This window comes from Chaetura pelagica, unplaced genomic scaffold, assembly GCF_000747805.2.
Source record: "Chaetura pelagica isolate M959 unplaced genomic scaffold, ChaPel_1.0 scaffold314, whole genome shotgun sequence".
NCBI classification, from domain to species: Eukaryota; Metazoa; Chordata; class Aves; order Apodiformes; family Apodidae; genus Chaetura; species Chaetura pelagica.
In genome coordinates this window covers 2,866,413-2,884,155 of record NW_009953218.1, presented here as the reverse complement: position 1 = coordinate 2,884,155, position 17,743 = coordinate 2,866,413, and the positions used below count along the sequence as shown (strand labels likewise).

At 40.2% G+C, this 17,743-nt stretch overlaps 1 protein-coding gene across 1 annotated transcript in view; it reads right to left on the bottom strand.

Annotated features, from left to right (window-relative positions):
• Positions 1 to 1,426: 1,426 nt before the first annotated feature.
• Positions 1,427 to 17,743, bottom strand: part of GNS (glucosamine (N-acetyl)-6-sulfatase) — an 18,361-nt gene continuing 2,044 nt past the window's right edge. Inside the window, exons 2-14 of the mRNA XM_009997772.1 lie at positions 17,478 to 17,537; positions 16,637 to 16,843; positions 15,179 to 15,244; positions 14,690 to 14,788; positions 12,106 to 12,273; positions 8,416 to 8,498; positions 7,429 to 7,547; positions 6,795 to 6,898; positions 6,310 to 6,411; positions 5,182 to 5,289; positions 4,385 to 4,495; positions 2,869 to 3,029; positions 1,427 to 2,017 (exon numbers count right to left, since the gene is read on the bottom strand). Coding sequence (XP_009996074.1) covers positions 1,942 to 2,017; positions 2,869 to 3,029; positions 4,385 to 4,495; positions 5,182 to 5,289; positions 6,310 to 6,411; positions 6,795 to 6,898; positions 7,429 to 7,547; positions 8,416 to 8,498; positions 12,106 to 12,273; positions 14,690 to 14,788; positions 15,179 to 15,244; positions 16,637 to 16,843; positions 17,478 to 17,537 — 1,464 coding nt within the window. The 3' untranslated portion in view covers positions 1,427 to 1,941. The remainder of the gene's footprint in view (positions 2,018 to 2,868; positions 3,030 to 4,384; positions 4,496 to 5,181; positions 5,290 to 6,309; positions 6,412 to 6,794; positions 6,899 to 7,428; positions 7,548 to 8,415; positions 8,499 to 12,105; positions 12,274 to 14,689; positions 14,789 to 15,178; positions 15,245 to 16,636; positions 16,844 to 17,477; positions 17,538 to 17,743) is intronic.

Genomic DNA, 17,743 nt, shown 5'->3' with positions numbered 1-17,743 from the left:
AAAACAGGATAAAGCTACAGTTTTAGTGGAGGAAAAAAATAAGTCCTGAGTATCTGAAAGCATGTAAGTAGTCTGAATATCTAAAACCCTCTGCATTTATACAGATGCTGCGGCTGAAAAGTTACCTCTCAAGTGATTTTTTTTTTTCCTCCAAATATTTGGTCATTCCAGAGACTTGAAACCATGGGTGAGATGAGAATTGATACAAAAAGGTCTGTAAAATCTAACCTATAGCCTGCCACAGGAGTTTGCAACTCTAAGCTACATGAAGGACAACTTCAGTGCTTCAGAATGAAAAGCTGAGAAGGTTCCACTGATCTCACTGTAGCATTGCTTGGATCTGTGCCCTGAGGCACCTTCACAGTTTTGAACCAGCCATACTTTCTTGCCTACTTAATGATTACTTGAAGGTTTTATGACACAGAAGTTGACATCATCATGCTCTCTATTTGGGTAAAAGATCTGAAATAACTAACTGAAAACTAAATAGTTGTGCCAGAGTTTGTTTGACAAGGGACCAAATATCTTGCCAGATAACACTGTTTATTTGCCCACGAGCAACATGAACTTGTCTTGCAAGAGATACACAATTCAGCGTTTCTAGAATGTTTTGCCAATGAAGCTATACAGAAGTTATATGCTAACTTGGGTTAGCAAGCATAGCTTTGGTATCTTTAAAGATTTAGAAAGAAGTTTGGGTGCAAGTGATAGGTACAATTCAGATAAGCCTAATCAGAAGGTTGAAAAGACAACATCACCCTTCCAAAGGGAAACCAAGTGATAAGGTACTGCAGCCAGACATCTGACACAGTCCTTTGGTGTGAAGGCCACTTACTGCAGGCTCTGAGTAGTTATGTCTCAACCAAAAAGCAACACTCTAAGAAGCACTTAAACTGCCTAAAACAGCCCTCCTAACCTAACTTCTAGTGAGCAATCATTTACTTATTTTTTGCTAGTTTGCTCTCAAAGTGACTTACCTTCAAAATATCTAATAAATGTAAGATGTTACACAATTCAAGACATCTGGAGCTTAGAGACAGATCAACTCTACTGTGGTGCCCTGGCGGGTTTTTCAGGTTTTTTAGGTATTGTTTTTAGTATTACTTCTGTTCATGTATTAGAATAGACTTAGAAGTTAGCTCATAACACAGGCACACTTTTCTGAATATTTGTTAGTCTCAATACTCTTGTTTAACTCACTAGGAAGCCTATATTAAACTCCTAGGAGTTTTTTCAGTAGTATGTAGTAACCCATTCCAGCCTTTCAAACTAGGAGGAGGTTGTGACCTTACGTTCTTGTTTGCAAGCTACCAAAGCTGTCCTACAAAATCCATTGGTCTCATTTGAAGTGATCTTGTTGAAGGAGAATATTTAGCATGTGGATTTTAATTCTGCACAAGACACTTGCTAGTCAGATCCTACAGTTTTGATTATGCCTTCCTGCACTATTCTGGGCTAGTTTGCTATTGTTATTAACAACTTTGAGCTTGATACAGGAAACCTATACTTAAACATTATGCTTTTTAAGAAATGACACTCTGACACTGAATATGGGTGAGCATTACTGTGCAATAGCACCTGCCCATCTAACCCGACCCAAATACACATTTATTGATTTTTAGAACAAAATAAACTGTTCAGATTCATAGGCATAGGTTCACCTCTGTGTCTGTGATATGAAAAGGTACTTGAAAGACAAAGGTGGTAATCAACTATCTGAGCAAGACAGATTAGCTGTGTCTAACGATTCAGTTACAGTTCAGCTGTAAAATACACATATTGCACAAGGCAACCAGCTAAAGACAAGGGGTTTTCTTCCAAACAGGATTTGAAAAGCCCATGAAGTCTTCCAGCTGTGATCAGCAAGAGTTACAGAGACAGACCTGCAGTCACTGGAGAAACTGGTCAGTGGGAGCTGATTGCAAGAGGCTCTTAAGTGCCTTACAAGGACTGTGCAGAAAACCTCCGAGCCCGAACGCCGTGGTTGTTGAACATGAGCCGTGGGTCAAACTTGTACCTAAAGGGAGGAAGAGAGTCTGTGTCAGTTACAGCCAGCCCACAGTGACCACTGCTTCTGGAAACAGCTCATTTCTAGAATAGCTCTGGTACAAGGCTACATCACTAGCCGCTTTCTTAACAGTATGCAGTAAGGACAATCCCCCTACACATTACAACAGATTAATTAATTATAACCATGCAATTAAGGAGCTGACAGACTCCAAGGAAATAAATACAGCTGCAAGACACCAACTGCATATTGGCATGTGTGACACTAAGTGTTCGAGAGATGCATTTCTAACAGAAAGCTTTGCTGCCTCAAATTACAAACTGAATTAGCACACCTGTAAGGGCATTTTAAACAGTGCTTAAAACCAGCTTCAGTCCAAATAATCATAGCTGAATTTTGAGATAAGAATCGCCGTTTGCCTACAATAGCTGGCTAATACATTCTACTTAGGTCCTGCAGGAAACATTCTTTGCTATGATTCTATTAACAATATCTCCAGGAACAAACAGATCGAGTATTTGGGAAATACCTACATACAGAAACCTGCAGACCTCTTCCTTGTTTGCAGGCAAACCTGAGGCCCCTTGTCTGTGGATACTCAGCATTGCTGTGAGGTTCAGCTATTCTAAGTCAGCAATGGCTGATGAGACTTAGAGTAGTAGCATTGATACCATCAAGTTATATTTGGTAGGCAAATTAAAAGAGATTTAACGTAAAGAAGTAGAATCAAGAAAGCACCTCTATTATACAACAGCATGTCAGTAATATGATATTCCATTATAAACACCCTCTATAGAAGCTCAATTTAAAAAATGGTTATATTTAGAAGTATTGTGACAATGAATTGAAGCAGTGTTTACCCAGGATCGAAGACACCTGGTGTGCGGCAGGTAGCGCCCGAACAGGACTGCAGCATCATCAGTCGATAGTTCATCTTCTCCAGAATTTCTTGATCAATCGTTTTAGCGATGTTATTGATCTGGTGCGGATCTGCAGTCAAATTATATACTTCCACAAACACCTGCAGAAGAAAATTCCTGCACTGTATTAAGTCTTAAATGCTAATTATCACTTTATGGTAGCATATAGCCTGAAATGTAACTTTCAGCTACACTGCAGCATCCCCACACGTAAGCTGTGTTCAGCCACGTAAGTGGTCAAAGCCTGGACAGCATGTAGATAAAGCCAAGGTTTTGCCACCAGTTGGAAAGGCTTTTACTTCTGCCTAAAGTATTCACCTGCTACACTGCAGATTTTTTCTACCATATAAATGAAACTTGTCTTATGACTGTAAGATCACAGGAAGACACTGTGGCTAAGCTGCCTGTCTTTTTATTAATGGAGGATTCCAGGGCAGATTTGTGTTTTGGTAGATCAAATCTCTACACCATTCTGTGGCATAAATACTAGTCAAACCTATCACAAGAATTCACCTGAGGTTTTGTCTGTGCTAGAATAGCAGGCCTGGCTGCAGATGATGATGATTAAAACTGGTTGGGTTGTGTCTAAATTAGATAAAGATGCGCCTGAACAGACTTTGGTTGCAAGTTTTCTTTTAAGGTTCACTGCAAGGTTTTAAAAGCCACATTGCTGCATCTTCCCAATACTGTTACTCTTAGTTTAGCTGACCCAGGTGAGTAGAGTTACCCAAAGCGTTGCAGCCATACATCCTTACTGACAAAACTGACACAAAGTGTATGCTCAAATTAACTTTGGAGCCTACTTTTACAAAGAAAGCTGCATTTAACTTCATCATAAGTTATTAGAAAGCAGAGCACCAAGTTTTGCTCATACAGCAAGTGCTCCACTGGTGAGATATGAACAGTTTCTGAAGGGGGGACATTATGTCCCTTAATACCCAGGTTAGAAGCATTTCTCACAATTGTAACTTAAACGTTTGTTTTGCCCAGCAAACAAGTAAGCAATAGAAGAGAAATAGTCCAGGATTTCTGTTCTTCCCAAGGAAAAGGAGTCACAGCTGAACCTAAGAACAGCAGAGATACAGAGTAGCAGAAAGTATCTGTGGTACAGAAGACTGCCACAGGGAATCAGGGTAGGACAGAGAACTGAACCCAGCACAGCTCCCCATGAGGCTGTCAGGTGATACCCAAAGGCAATAATCATAGTTTAGGCTACTGTTCCTTCCTCACTCCCTTCCCATTCCCATCCCTTTTTTTTTCCCTTCCCAGAACCCCACGAGAGTTTTGGTTAAACACTCCCACCAGTTGATAAATACTTCACTGTTTATCCTGTGAGCAATGCTAGTCTGCTTTTCAGAGTACTTTATCGAAACCTTGGGAGCAGATAAGAAAGAGTGCAGACAGTTGCTCAGGCAGTTGTGAACAGTTGATATTTGCTAGTTGGACAGAAACTTACCTCCCGGTCATCAAATTCACAGTACTGCAGGTCCCAGGAAGCTGACAGCGTCCTTACACAAGCATATGTGTTGTTATAGGAATCTTCACAGACACAGTCTGGGAAGCAGTGCTGTGAAGTAAGCAGTGAACACAAACTTCAAAGCAGGAAAAAAAGATGAACTAGAAATTCTCTCCCTGAAGTCTATACCAGCTCAAGAAAACTGCAGTTAACTGGTGAACACCAGGATCCGAGTCTAACACACACAACTCTGCACTGGGGATTTTAAGCAAAAACTGAGCTCTTCTTACTTTGAGACTGTGTTGTTACTAAAATCACCATGATTTCCGTCTGGGAAGCTAATATATACACACTGAAGAGATCAGCACAACACACATTACTGAAGACAATGCCAAAGGGATGCTTTACTTAGAGCAAACCTCCTTTGATTAGGGAAGTAGTGACTTAACTAATGGTCACAGGTAAGAATCATGTGACAAGATCGCTGGAAGTTTAGAAAAACATGTCACTGCCACCCACTTTGCCAAGCTCACACCTTCCTCTGTATTTCTCCAGCCCTGAGGCCCTGTAGATTCCCACTTGAAAGGGCGACTGTGTTCTGTACTATCACATGGACATAGCAGTTTCACATGGCTGGATGTCTCTTAGATTCTTAAATGCTGCACAGGACCTGCAGAACTAGCTCCTACTTACCAAGACACTGGGAGCTTACTTATAGAACACCAGGTTAGTCTATAACACAAACAGATTTAATTCAGCAGCTATTTTCTAATATCAGTAGATCGTGCCTTGCTTACCGTGACTCCAGGTCCTAGGCCAGGACAGGCCGGATCACTGCCATTGTATCCTTCTCCTTGATACTCCACCAAGAAGTCTGACCTCCACGTCACATTTTTGTCTCCTCTCTAGAAGAGGTTAACATGACTTAGTATCCACTACATCATGAAACAGGAGAAATTCTCCATCCGTGGTGTAACACTAACACTGCTCACTGCTTACAAGGCAGTTTGAGTCGTGGTCTGACTAGTTTGAGTCAATCTTCAAATAATATTTAGCCTTAGGTTAGAATGTCTTGTGTAACTGGCAGACAAGGATCCAACTTCAAACACCATTACTATACCTTCTTGTGAGGGTTTAAAATATTATCTTCCATTTATAAATAAGAATAATGCAGTAATACCAAATAGGAGCCACATGGCCAGAAATTACCACGCTACAGACAAGATCCCTTTTCCATATACAACAAAACAATGTTTCCCAGTTTTGATTCCATTAGAATTTAAACTAGATGCTTTTTCCTTGCTTCTGCCTAGAGAACAGCTTAAGGTTTGGATACAAGGTGTTAAAAGCAAAGCACTAAAATCTGCTTTAAATCTGGATGACCTCCTACATTTCCAAGTAAGCTGCCTTCAATTTAGAGACTGAATTTAATTAAAAATAAAAGGATCAACTGCAAGCAGCTTTATTCTGATCACCTATTGCAAAGGTGAGGTTTACTTTATGAAACCACATGCACTTTTCCCAAGTTTAGGGGGAAACACCGAACTGAAAACTGATGCAAACCAAAGATTCAGGTCTGCTTTTCTCCTATGTCTATGCTGAGAAATCCTCAGGAGATGAAGGATGCAAGGCGGAAACAATATTCAGCCTTTGAAACAGGAATTATTACAAAAAAGACGCAGGATTAGCTGAAGAATCACACACACAAAAAAGCTTACTAAACAGCCACCAAGTTGTGGGGCTTATGAAAATGTATCTGCATTTAAGCAAGACACCTACTTTTTTCAGTAACATCCCATGCGAAAATGACATCAAGGAAAGAGTGCGGGTTATGAGTTGACTCTGTCTATCAAAGGAAGTGGCATTCACTTTGAAAAATAACCCCTGCAAGAATTACCAGTTACGATCCCTGTCCATGTACTTACCAACAGTGGCAACAGTGACATCCCATCCATCTGGGTCTTATTCAAGTCATACCCCGCGATATCCAGAATAGTGGGACCCAAATCAATATTTGCAACAAGCATCTGCAGGGTGAGGAAAACTTACTTCAGAAGATCAGAATCTAACAGATGTAATAATGAGACTTCTGTATTTTAAGTACTTGTAATTTTAGGTACACCACAACACTACTTAATTCATCTTTGCAACAGACCCTGTAACATCCACAAGTAATGGTAGGGTCTTTGGAAAGTCACACTTCATTTCCTTTTGTAGCCTGCAATTTATTTAAACTTACTGATTCAAGCAAGAGCAGCTTTTCAGAATGAGGTCTTGGCACTTTCTACCATGGCATATATTTTGTTTCATTGATATATATATATCTGCAGGAGGATAAATTATTACCTAAAGTTGATAACTGAAGCAATATTAAAAGTACACCCACTCTCTTATTTCACTTCTTTCTTACCTTGTTTGTCTGATTTGGTTTTATCCCTGGTCCTCGAACTAGCAATGGAACTTTGATATCAAACTCATAGAGCTGCCGTTTGTCTATTGGCAAAGAAAACTGGCCTATACAATAGAAAATGGAAAAAGTTAAGTGGTTTCTGGTTTTAAGTTTTAGGAGTCTTGTGTTACATAATTTCCCAGCAGCCAATTTTAAGAAGTCAGAAAAAGGTTCTTAACTACATTAACAAAGAGGAGGGTAGGAATCGTATAAGCTGTACCTTACAAAGTTTAACAGCTTAGATACTGCATTTTTAGCTGTACAACATGATACAGACAGGTCTTTACTGGTTATCTCTCATGGCAACTCTTCCTCCACAATAGAGACCCTTCTTCCATTCCTGTCCTAATTTTATGTGTACCAGGATACAGTGGTAGAGATTAATGCTAAAACCCCCAACCAAATAAAAAATAAACATAAAATCCCCAAGCAGCCCACACTGCAACTTCAGATTACTTTGCAACTTCAATCAGTACTTCTCATGTCTACAGTTTTCCACAGCTGCTCTTTCCATTTTCTAGAGTGGTCACAAGAGTGAAATACTATGTGACTCCTGGATTTTCTACAAAAGTTCAGTAAGCAGTGAATATGTTACCAGTGTGGAAGCCATTGTCTGATGTGTAAAAGATGTAAGTGTTGTCCAATTCTCCATTCAGTTCCAGTTTCTTCACCAGTTTCTCTACCAGGTCATCTACTGACAGTAGAGTTTGCCACCTATACAGGTAAAGTAATTAATTTTAGAGTATGAAAAATTTAGAATAATTCTGATTGCAGGTAGGACATTTGTATTCTGCTTCAAGTCAACCGCATATGCACTGTAAGTAGATTGTTTTGCTTGCAGATTTTCTGAAAGTAACCTTCATTGATTACTACACTGTACTCTGAGGCTGCAATTTAAGATAGAAATAGGCTGTTTGTCTTCAGTTCTTGTTGATTGCATTTTGAGGAAGACGTCAAAACACCGATTAGCTCTTATCTGGAGACAGTCAAGAGCAACTCTGAAGCAACACAGTGGCAAAGAGTCAGGGTTATCTCCTGCAAGCTTGCTTGTTATTAGTTCTTTATATGCAGTTTTTAATATTAAAATACAAAATTGCCATTAATTTAATTGTCTCTATAGGATCTTTTCTGCTTGAAAACTACATTAGCTGTTTTGTATTACTCATGTAATATCAGGGTCCATTATTGCAATGTATCTAAAGCCTTTAACACCTACAAGTTATTCTTTCCTTTGTCATGGGGTTTGCTGCTGAGACAAGTGACTGCTTTCTTTTTAAAGAAAAACTGTTGTGCACTGAAAGAGAAACAGTAGAGACACCGAACATGACTGGTGTCTTTTATGATAAAGGATGGCAGCATTTGGGGCAAAACATTTCTGAAGTCAATGACAAATTTCTTTGCAAAAAGTAAACAGAAAGTCAGGTTTGCCAAGACAGATGAACTATTCCAGGTAATTAGACATCTCTTGCCTGACTTATTTCAACCCTTAAAAAAAATACTACTTCTCTTTAAAAAAAAAGAAACAAAACAAAAACATTAGAAGTCATGAGTAGAAATCTTAAGCAACAAAAAAAATTCTTACCTCTTTCTATAAGCATCATCAAGAAACTGTATTGAAGAGTTAGTCATTGGAGTCTTTGCTTGCCGAATTAACCAGTGCTTGTTCTAAAGTAAGTAAAAAAACAACAAACAAAAACATTTGTGTGTAGGAGAGAAGTACCAACCCTTAAACCCTTCTTAGACCAATTACAACAGAAATGTTGTTTAGGGTAAAACATACACAATTCCTGTGAAACAGCCAGACAATGCTATCAAACTGACCTGACTCCAAGTTTCCCTCTTGGTTAATGGAAAATCTAAGTTGCAAGAGTGGAATATATTACAGCTCCATTATGCTCATCCCTTTGTGAGAAGAAAATAGCTATGGATCTTTTCAAAGCAATTCAGGGAAAAAAAAAAATAGTGAAAGGAGCTTGGGAAAGCTCTCCCAGAAAGAAGTCTGATGAAAAAAAAATTGAAGGACTGAGCAGCATTGTGTGGACTTTGTTGGCAAAGTGAAGTTATTTTCAGACTAAGATTGGTGTCTATCCTAACAGCTGGGGAGAAACTCCTCCATCAAAAGCAATTATGACTACCTAATTTAGGGACAGGTGAGGACAAAGATCTGTAATGGTACCACTATCAGATTCCTGGTAACACATGAAGTCAGCACTAGACACTATTGAGGGGAACAGAAACATTACCATTTTATTTTTATTTTTTTTTACTCCAAAACAAGAGCATTTTTTTAGCGGAAGTGTTACTGATTCTTCTAGCCATGTCCCCAGTTTTCAGAAACAGTTCCTCCATTTCTCTCCTCACCAATCCTCCCAATGTAACTGATAAATTAACTCATATGAGAAGTGATACTCCTGATACTCCCACATTGTGAAGCACCAGCCTGACCCGGGTCAGCTGCTGTACAAATCCCTGGGAAGGTCTGTTGTGAGCAACCTGAAGGGCAGTATTAGTGGGGAGCAGAATAAAGGAGAAAGTAATGTCAACGCAGCTTTACACTTTTAGTAGGTCAGAGATGACTGCTCACCACCCTCAGCTTGAGCCTGTATTTAGCTGGTCACTCCTCTCCATACAGCCTCTCCTTATGCAATTTCTGTCCTGTCATGAGCAAATTACTCTGAACGTGCTCAGGCTTTAGGGACGCACAATGAAGTGACTCAGATCTCCTGCAACCCAGTTCCCTCTTTCTCCTGTTCTTGCAGACTGAAGGACAGATTTTTGACATGGAGACTTAATACCACGTGCAGCTTCTTTTAATTTGTTGCATTCAGTTCTCTCTTTCATAGTAGTTGTAAAGCAATTCTCTGGAGAGACACTAAGCCTATCTCAACAAAAATACACAGCATCAAGACTGAACACAGACTTGATGGTTGTTGGTTGTGAGAGGAAAAAGTAAGAAATAACATTACAAACCCCATCCCCAGGTCAGTTGAAGTTTGTCAGAGAATGAAGGAGTTGATAGCATCTCCTGTGCACCAGCAACCTTTCACAAGAGGGGGACTCAGGAGAAGCCTTCCATAAGGCACAACCTCACTGAGTAACTCCGGTAGGTAAGTCAGCTACTGCAGTAGAACCTTCCTCTTTTTTGGAGTATTTTATTCTTCCTACCTTTATCTGAAGTTTAAAAAACTTCACACAGCACCTAAACACCTTTGTGTATTTCAAACTTCACATCTGACTCAGGCTCCTCAAATCTGCTTCCCTTTAAGTCCCTGTCAAGTCTCTTTCATCAGTTACATACGAAGCTGTCCATCCCATTCTCAAAGAAATCTTAGGATATCCTGAGACATACCATATCTTACCAGCAGAATTTGAACACAGTTGTGCTCTGATTTTGCAGGAAAAACAATGCATGCAAGAGAAATACCCAACACGTTTCTTAATCAGCTTCTCTCTCAGTACTGCTTAGACAAACCACTGATCTGGCCTACCAACAGTCCTGCTTGGAAAACCAGACAGCTGCCCATCACTTGATATAGTTCATAGCTGAGGATCCTAAGTGAAAGTTAAAGTGTGCATCACTGACCAGAGTCTGACAACAGCTTAACTCCTATTTTTTCATGCAGATTCTTCTTAGATGGCCCCTTTTAGTGTCCCTTGCCCACATACTGCATAAGGAAGTGAGGCAGCATTAATTTAGGACTCAAGACTATACAATGCAAAACTGTCTAGCAAGTGTTACAACATCAATGACTGGAGGGGCTGAGCTTACGTACGTGTTCATTGCCACTGCAGGAATTGTGCTTACCCTAGACAACAGTGAAGCTGAAAGAAGAGTTAGGCTTCAAGACCGCAACACTGGCAGTTACAGAAACACACACTCTCAATGATCATAGCTATTTTGTGTCTGGGAAGAAGGGTAATACTAGCCTGGTCCTATTGTGAAACCTAGTAAAACTGCTATATCCGCAGATACTAACTACCAAACATTAAGTTAGTCTGTTATTTTGTCCTGTATTACCACAGACACATGCAGAGCTTTTGCTTTACACAAGGGAACTCCCACATTGTATTTTTTGGCAAGCTGCTGACTTTGCTGGTCAAGCTCTTTCTGGCTCACTATTTTCAAAGCATTCAGTTATTACAGTAATGGAGTCTAAGACAAAGTTAGGGATCCTTTCATGGAGAAACAGAAAGTCTGATTTCCATTCCCTAGTTCAAAACTTAACAGGTTGGGCTAAAGTACTTGCTACTGCCTGCAGTTCTTTTCTCCTCTTTCATTCATGTTTTTCTATCACACCGATAAGCACACAGTTATTTTGCAAGCTACAATCCTCAGCTAAAAAACAAGTTTCACTCTGTACTACATGAGTCACAGTGACCTTTGAAGAGGGGTCACTGGGCTCCAGATAGGCATTCAGGCAACGGTATTTCTTAAGACTGGGGGCAAATCTTCAAGTGAATCAGCTGAACATGGAACAAGAGAGACTTCTGTATTTTAAACTAATTGAATAAAAAATACAAAGCCTCCATGAGTGAAATACCTCACCAGATTAACTGTTTGTGACTTTCACTTATTGGCAGAGTAAGCAGCAGCGGATTAGTCTGAGTTAGCCCATATTTGGCCAAGTTTACTGGCAGCAGAAGGGACTGCCTTGTCACAAGGACATCTGAGTTTGTAACATTAGACTCAGCAATTCTGACTACAGGCTATTTCAACAAATAAAAGGGAAGTCCTTAGTGGCCCTGGACCCTGTGATTAATTATTTCATTAAGTCCTCTGGCTAGGTCGAGATGCTCATCACCTATATTTTGCCAGAAGCTCAAGTAATGGACCACCCACCCAGACCAGCAGATGGACACAGGAAGATAGGGCTCTCTTAATTCTTCATCTGAGTCTTTGTGCTGCACAGCACCTATGTTTTCTCTTAAACATACTGACAGCAACAAAAGAACATTTTAAGAGCTTCAGAACAGTCTGCAAATAGGACACGGGAATAACTTTTTTCCAGTTATCAAGCATAATGCCATTGTACAGCCTTATCATTTTTGCCACTACTTTTTTTTATTCATTTACAAGATAGTGGTATGCAAAGACCTCAAAGTCACAATAAACATTCCTTATCCTGGAAGGCTGTTAATGTAACTAAATAACAGCGACCATGGTATTAAGCCTATTCTCATCATTTAAACTTACAATGCAACTCAGGGTTATTGCCTACTGCTCTCACCAGCTAGTAAAATCATCTATGCAGATTCTTGCTAGTTAGCTTACCTTTCCATGAATATTAAAATTGCTGTTTCTTGGTGCACTGACATTCTGAAAGCTCTTTGTGTACTGTGGGGCAGCTGTCCAAGGGGAGTGCGGTGCTGGGGTTGAGACCATCATAAAGAAAGGTTCGAAATTAGATTTATACTCCAAGAAGTCCAATGACATGTTGGCCTGTGAACAGTTTTGTTGGAGAAGAAAAGTCATACCTCCAAAGGAAAACAGCAAGTATTTGAAAAATCCAACCTAGACATTCATAACTTAGAGCTCAGTAGTACTGGGAACATTTAAACAACTTAAACAATTTCAGAAATGTATTGCTTGCTCATCTACAAGTGTCCAGAACAGCAGCTCATGATTAAAAAAACAACAATGTACACCTTAAACAAATAATTTGTCTCACGTCTCTGAACACCTTTCTACTCCAGACCTTTGCACTATTTAGACCCAGAAAGCTCAAAAAGACTTTGTGCTTATTCTAAGTATCAACAAAAATCCACATAAACCCTGCTTTCATCAAGTAAAACTGGGGCTTCTCTTAACTGCATCTTTTTGAGGCTCTCAGATGCTATCTCCTGCCTGACATATCCCAGTTTAACAGTTTCCATTGTCTTCAGAAATAGCAACAGTTCTGAAAAAGTTTTTCAGCCCCACTGTTTATAGTGTAGGTTCATTCTGTAGCACATTTCTAGTTTCTAAGGGATCTCACACTTCTGCTTGTGAAAGAAGCAAGAGGCTAGATGTCAAGAAGCTCTAGGGAAGGAGGCTGCCAAACTCACACCACTTCACTGCACTTTCATTTTCATTACAGCAAATACACCATTTCAAGCAGCGAGTTCCATTTTGGCCTTCCCTTAGTCAGCCTTTGAATTTCAAGATTCAATGGTATTACTCACAGAGGAGTCCTTCGCTATTCAAACCTTGCAACATTTTCCTTTCCTAATTGATTAGTATACCCCTTTTTGGATATCCTTCTTTCTCTGTAAGAAACAATACACTAGGAAGTCCCTACTCTTCTTTCCTCCTCTAAGCAGGTAGGGCTGGACTCCAGTTAAATGACAACAGTTACGGAGCTTAAGAACAGTGTGAAATTCAAAACCTTGTTTGGAAACCAGTATGATGCAGGTAAACTCACAGAGGTAGCCACTTAAACTTTTGTTTGGTACTTAAACTCCAGCATGTCAGGACTGCAGTAGACAGATGTTCAGATTAATACCGGGCTTAAGTAGTCACTTCAAGAAAGCTTGTGGATCCCTCCAGGCAACACAGGAACTTTGCATAAGCAATTTACTCCTGTTCCTGGTGGTTCTCCATTACTACACGTTTGGTAGTGCAGGCATGTTGTGCACTGCCCATCAAGTGAATTAAACTCAAGTACCTGCTCTGAAATGCTGAATACATGTTTGGAAACTACAGGCAGAAGGTAGAATGCAACAAATCATAATGCACTGCTGTACCAATAAGTAACACATCACAAGCAAGAGGTCCATGCAGCAGCAACTGATAGGTCAAAATGCTTACAAGCTGCTGAAGGATCAGAAAAGACTGGTACAAAGCCAGTAACAAGATAGTCTCACTGCTGGCTTATCAATTCAAATCTAGCTTTAGACAGTGTAAATCTAAATTTAATCAGACAGCTGTTCAATACCCTTAGAAACATCAATCAGTTCTGTTCCTAATCAGCAGCTGTCTCTGCTCAAGGACCCACTGGAATGAAATTCATTAGGTTCTCAATGGAAGACTGCAAATCAACTGCACGAGGGGACTTCTCAGAAGAATTTTCCCAAGTGCTGCCATGTGAGCTCCCAGCACTACCAACTCATACACTGTATCAGCATACCAAAATAAGACTCCAGCTTGGCAGGTGAGGGGAACACACCTCCCTTCCCCCCCAAAAAACCCTCCAAGCTAATACTACTTGCTATAAAGGGCCTTGAGAGAGCTCTTCCAACTTTCCTTAAAGTATTTGATACCTTTGTTGCCTCTCTTGCCCTTAAGAGGGTAAAGAGGCTAAGGACTCCCCTGGTCAGCTACACATTTTGGCACAACCTATAAAGTACCCTTGCACACCATGGAGCATCATTTGGCCTTTGACATTTCCAAGTTATCAGTGTGACTAGTTAAGAGATTACAAGATACTGTTGCATCATAATATCTAGCAAACAAAATAAGGTGTAAAATTATTTTTACACACTTAACTTCCCACTAAAATCTTGGCCCAGTTAACCTGTTACACAAGCTGTGTATTGTAATGAAACATCCTTCTATGAAGCATTTAACCTGCTGCCTATAAGCATCGTGTTCCTCATGCACACAGCAGTCACTCTTAACCTCTCTGTGAGGCTCTTGGCTTGCAACTGGGCAGCTGGAACCCCTTTTTTTTTTTCCTACAGCTCATATGCACAAACCTGTCATTTCTAAACATACCCAGAATCTCACTCTGCTGATTAATGCCCACCCACCATCATGACAGCACGATCACATATTTATGAACAAATGCAGCCTAGGAAATTATCATCCCCACCCTTTCCCACATCCCCAGCATGAAGCCATAAGCGTTCTGTAACACAGATGCTGCAAATTTTCTTACCAGTACATCTGTCAGATAATCTACACTGTAGTTCTCACCATGCCTTCGTGCCTTGCCATTTACTGACAGGGTGTAGTTGTAGTACTTTGAATTTTTCTCCTGTGAAAAAGAAAAGTCATGGGCTTATTTATACAAAGTAACACATACACTGATTACTTCAAATAATAAAAATGAACTGCCATCAAACATTTGTCAAATAGGTTATACGCATTTGTCTTAAGGATACTGCAAGAATTCTCAAAACTGCTACTCAACAATCAAACTCATTTTAATGCTATCTCACACTGCTTTGGCTTTACAAGTAGGGGTTTTTCCCAAGGCACTTTAGGAGGAGTAGCATTTGTCAACGCCAAGGATCTGATAGAGGAAAAAAGGAATGAAAATTTGCATGAAGTTCTTAGATGCTCTTTAATGACCAGCCAAGTCAGAACATGAGTTGGATTACAAAACAACCCAAACTAAGTGTTTTTAAAAAGAATGGTTACATACCAAAGCATACCAAAAACTCCAACCAGGAGGGACATGACCTACTCCCCCTGCATCCTCTGCTCCGTACTGAAAAAAGACAGACCACACATCACAGTTTTAAACATGATAAATAAAAGCTAGAAATTGCGTTTCATATTTGTGTGCTTTATTCAACACTAGTCAGAAATTGCATTAAACCAAATTCAATTCCAGAATGGAAAAAACAATACACATGCATATAAAAAACACATGTGTAGCCTGGTAGAGAAATAAGGGATAAACAACCTCAGAAAGACAGTAACTGAAAGCTTAGCACTCATCAGTAAAATTTAAACTTTATTCCCTGTTCTACTCTGTACATGAAACTATGCAGGGATCCTGTAGAACATACAGTACCTACAGGGATAAGATACTTTGAGGGTTTGTGATAACAGCTCACAAGATACTAAAGAAAATCCTGCATAGACCAACAGCCTCCATCAACCTCCCTCAAAAGGGAATATGAACTTTAAGCAATGCTAGTCTCTTGTCACCTCAGTGCCAAATAATCTAAAACAACTAGCCTTTAAGCCAACATAAAAAGCAAAGCAGCTGCTGAATCAGTGCCAAACTCAAAACAGAGAGTGTCTCAGATCAACACAATGGGTCTTCTGAGGGCCACCCTCTCCCATCTACATGGCTCGCCTAACTGCATGGACAGAAGACTATGCTGAGTCAAGAGAAGCTCAGAGTAAGACAGATAAGTTTCCTTTCCCTAGCTGCCTCAGTAACATCAGCAGAAACAAATTTGTGCCTGGCTAGGAAAATTCTATGTTCCATTATTCTATTATACCAGCAACACTTTCCACCAAGAGATCCAAGGAAAAGAACGCTGTAAAGAACTCTGTAACTCATCTGGCATCAAATACAATTCCCATTGCACAAGAGGAATACTTGATGTTAGAGCTTTCTGCTAAATTTTACAGCTTTCCATCTACTATGAAAAACAGCAGCTTAGTTAAATACAGAAAAAAACCAAAAGCATACACATACAAGTGATTCAATATTGAAGTTTTGGGTACATTGCACCTGGCCTGGCACTGGCTTGATGGTGTTCTTCAATACCACGTGCCAATCCATTTCCCTCAGTCATTAAAATAATAATCCCTAAAAATCAACCTATCTAAATATACTAAAAAAGCCTTTGAATTCCATCATCCTTTCAAAATTAACTTTTAAAAATGCTCAGGCACCTAGAGAACCTGATTCTAAGCAGGCTAAGTTAAAGATTTTAACTTTGCATCATATTTATCCCATCTCAGCAAAGACAACTGTTAATCCAAGTAATACAATTTTAACCATTTTGGGGACCCACCATAAGCCAATATAACCCACCATAATATATAAAATTATATACAAATATAAAAATAACAGAATGTTTTAGAAAGGTAGACAAATGCAAATGAACTGTGTCACAGTAGAAAAGTAAGTAAAAAATACCTCATTCAAGTACTTTCCAGCAAAAAATGTTTGATAACCACACATAGTTTTCAGCAGTGCTGGAAAGGTGTGGGGTTCTTGAATCTTCTGCCATAACTTGCTGCTACAGTTGCCTTCCAGAGTGTTATTGACAACATGATGATTATGTGGATACTTTCCTGTTAAAATGCTAGCTCGACTGGGGCAGCAAAGTGCACTGGGAACGTACTGGAAACGGAGGATGAAAAGATAGAAGATTGATTGTATAAAACAATTTTTCCTCAAAAGGCAGAGCTTTGAAACACCAGGCACTCTGGACATTCAGAATCACATCCCAAACATTTTCACTACTGAAAAGCTACACGTGAAACTAGTTTTAGGTTTCTGCAGGACATGCCATTCAGCCTCCTCCCACCCTTCAGATTAGACGTGGTTCTTATACAGTAGCAAGTATCCATTAACATTTTGTCACTAGATTAACTCTATTTTACCCACAGCAACACACCAGAACAAGAAAAGCATAACACAGGTTTTCAGCATGCACGAAGCCAAAGGTTTAAGCAGCTTCTTACGATGCTGCTCAGTTTGTAAGAAAGATACTAGATTATTCAGTTTTACTTTGCAGCTTCAGGAAGTTCACATGAATACTTTTCGGAAACGAAACTTTCCCTCTCGTGTTCTAAACATGCTCTTGAGATACACCCATTCTGAGACCACAAGGAGTTAGAGACTGAATTCAAGAAAGCTCAGGCACCTACATACAGGCTTCCTAAAACCGTTTCTGAGATTTCAGGTTGCCTAAAACGCAACCAACACAAGCGCACACGCATCCGAAGTTCAAAGAGCAAACGTAAACACTCACCGCGTTCAGGAAGGTTATTCCCATCTGCGCAATGAGAGCGTTGGTCTTCTTGAGGGGCGTCTGGAAGAAAGGGAGCAGACCAACATCAGCCAAGACCCTACAGGCAGGCAGCGAAGCGGCAGGGCTGCAGAGGGGGATGCCGGGCCCACCACCCCAGCCCCGGCTGCGGCCTGTGCGAGCGCGGCGGTTCCCCAGCTCAGCCCCGGGGGCAGCAGGACGGGGGGCCCGCAGGGGCCTCCTGCAGCTGCGCCCCAACAGCCTCGATG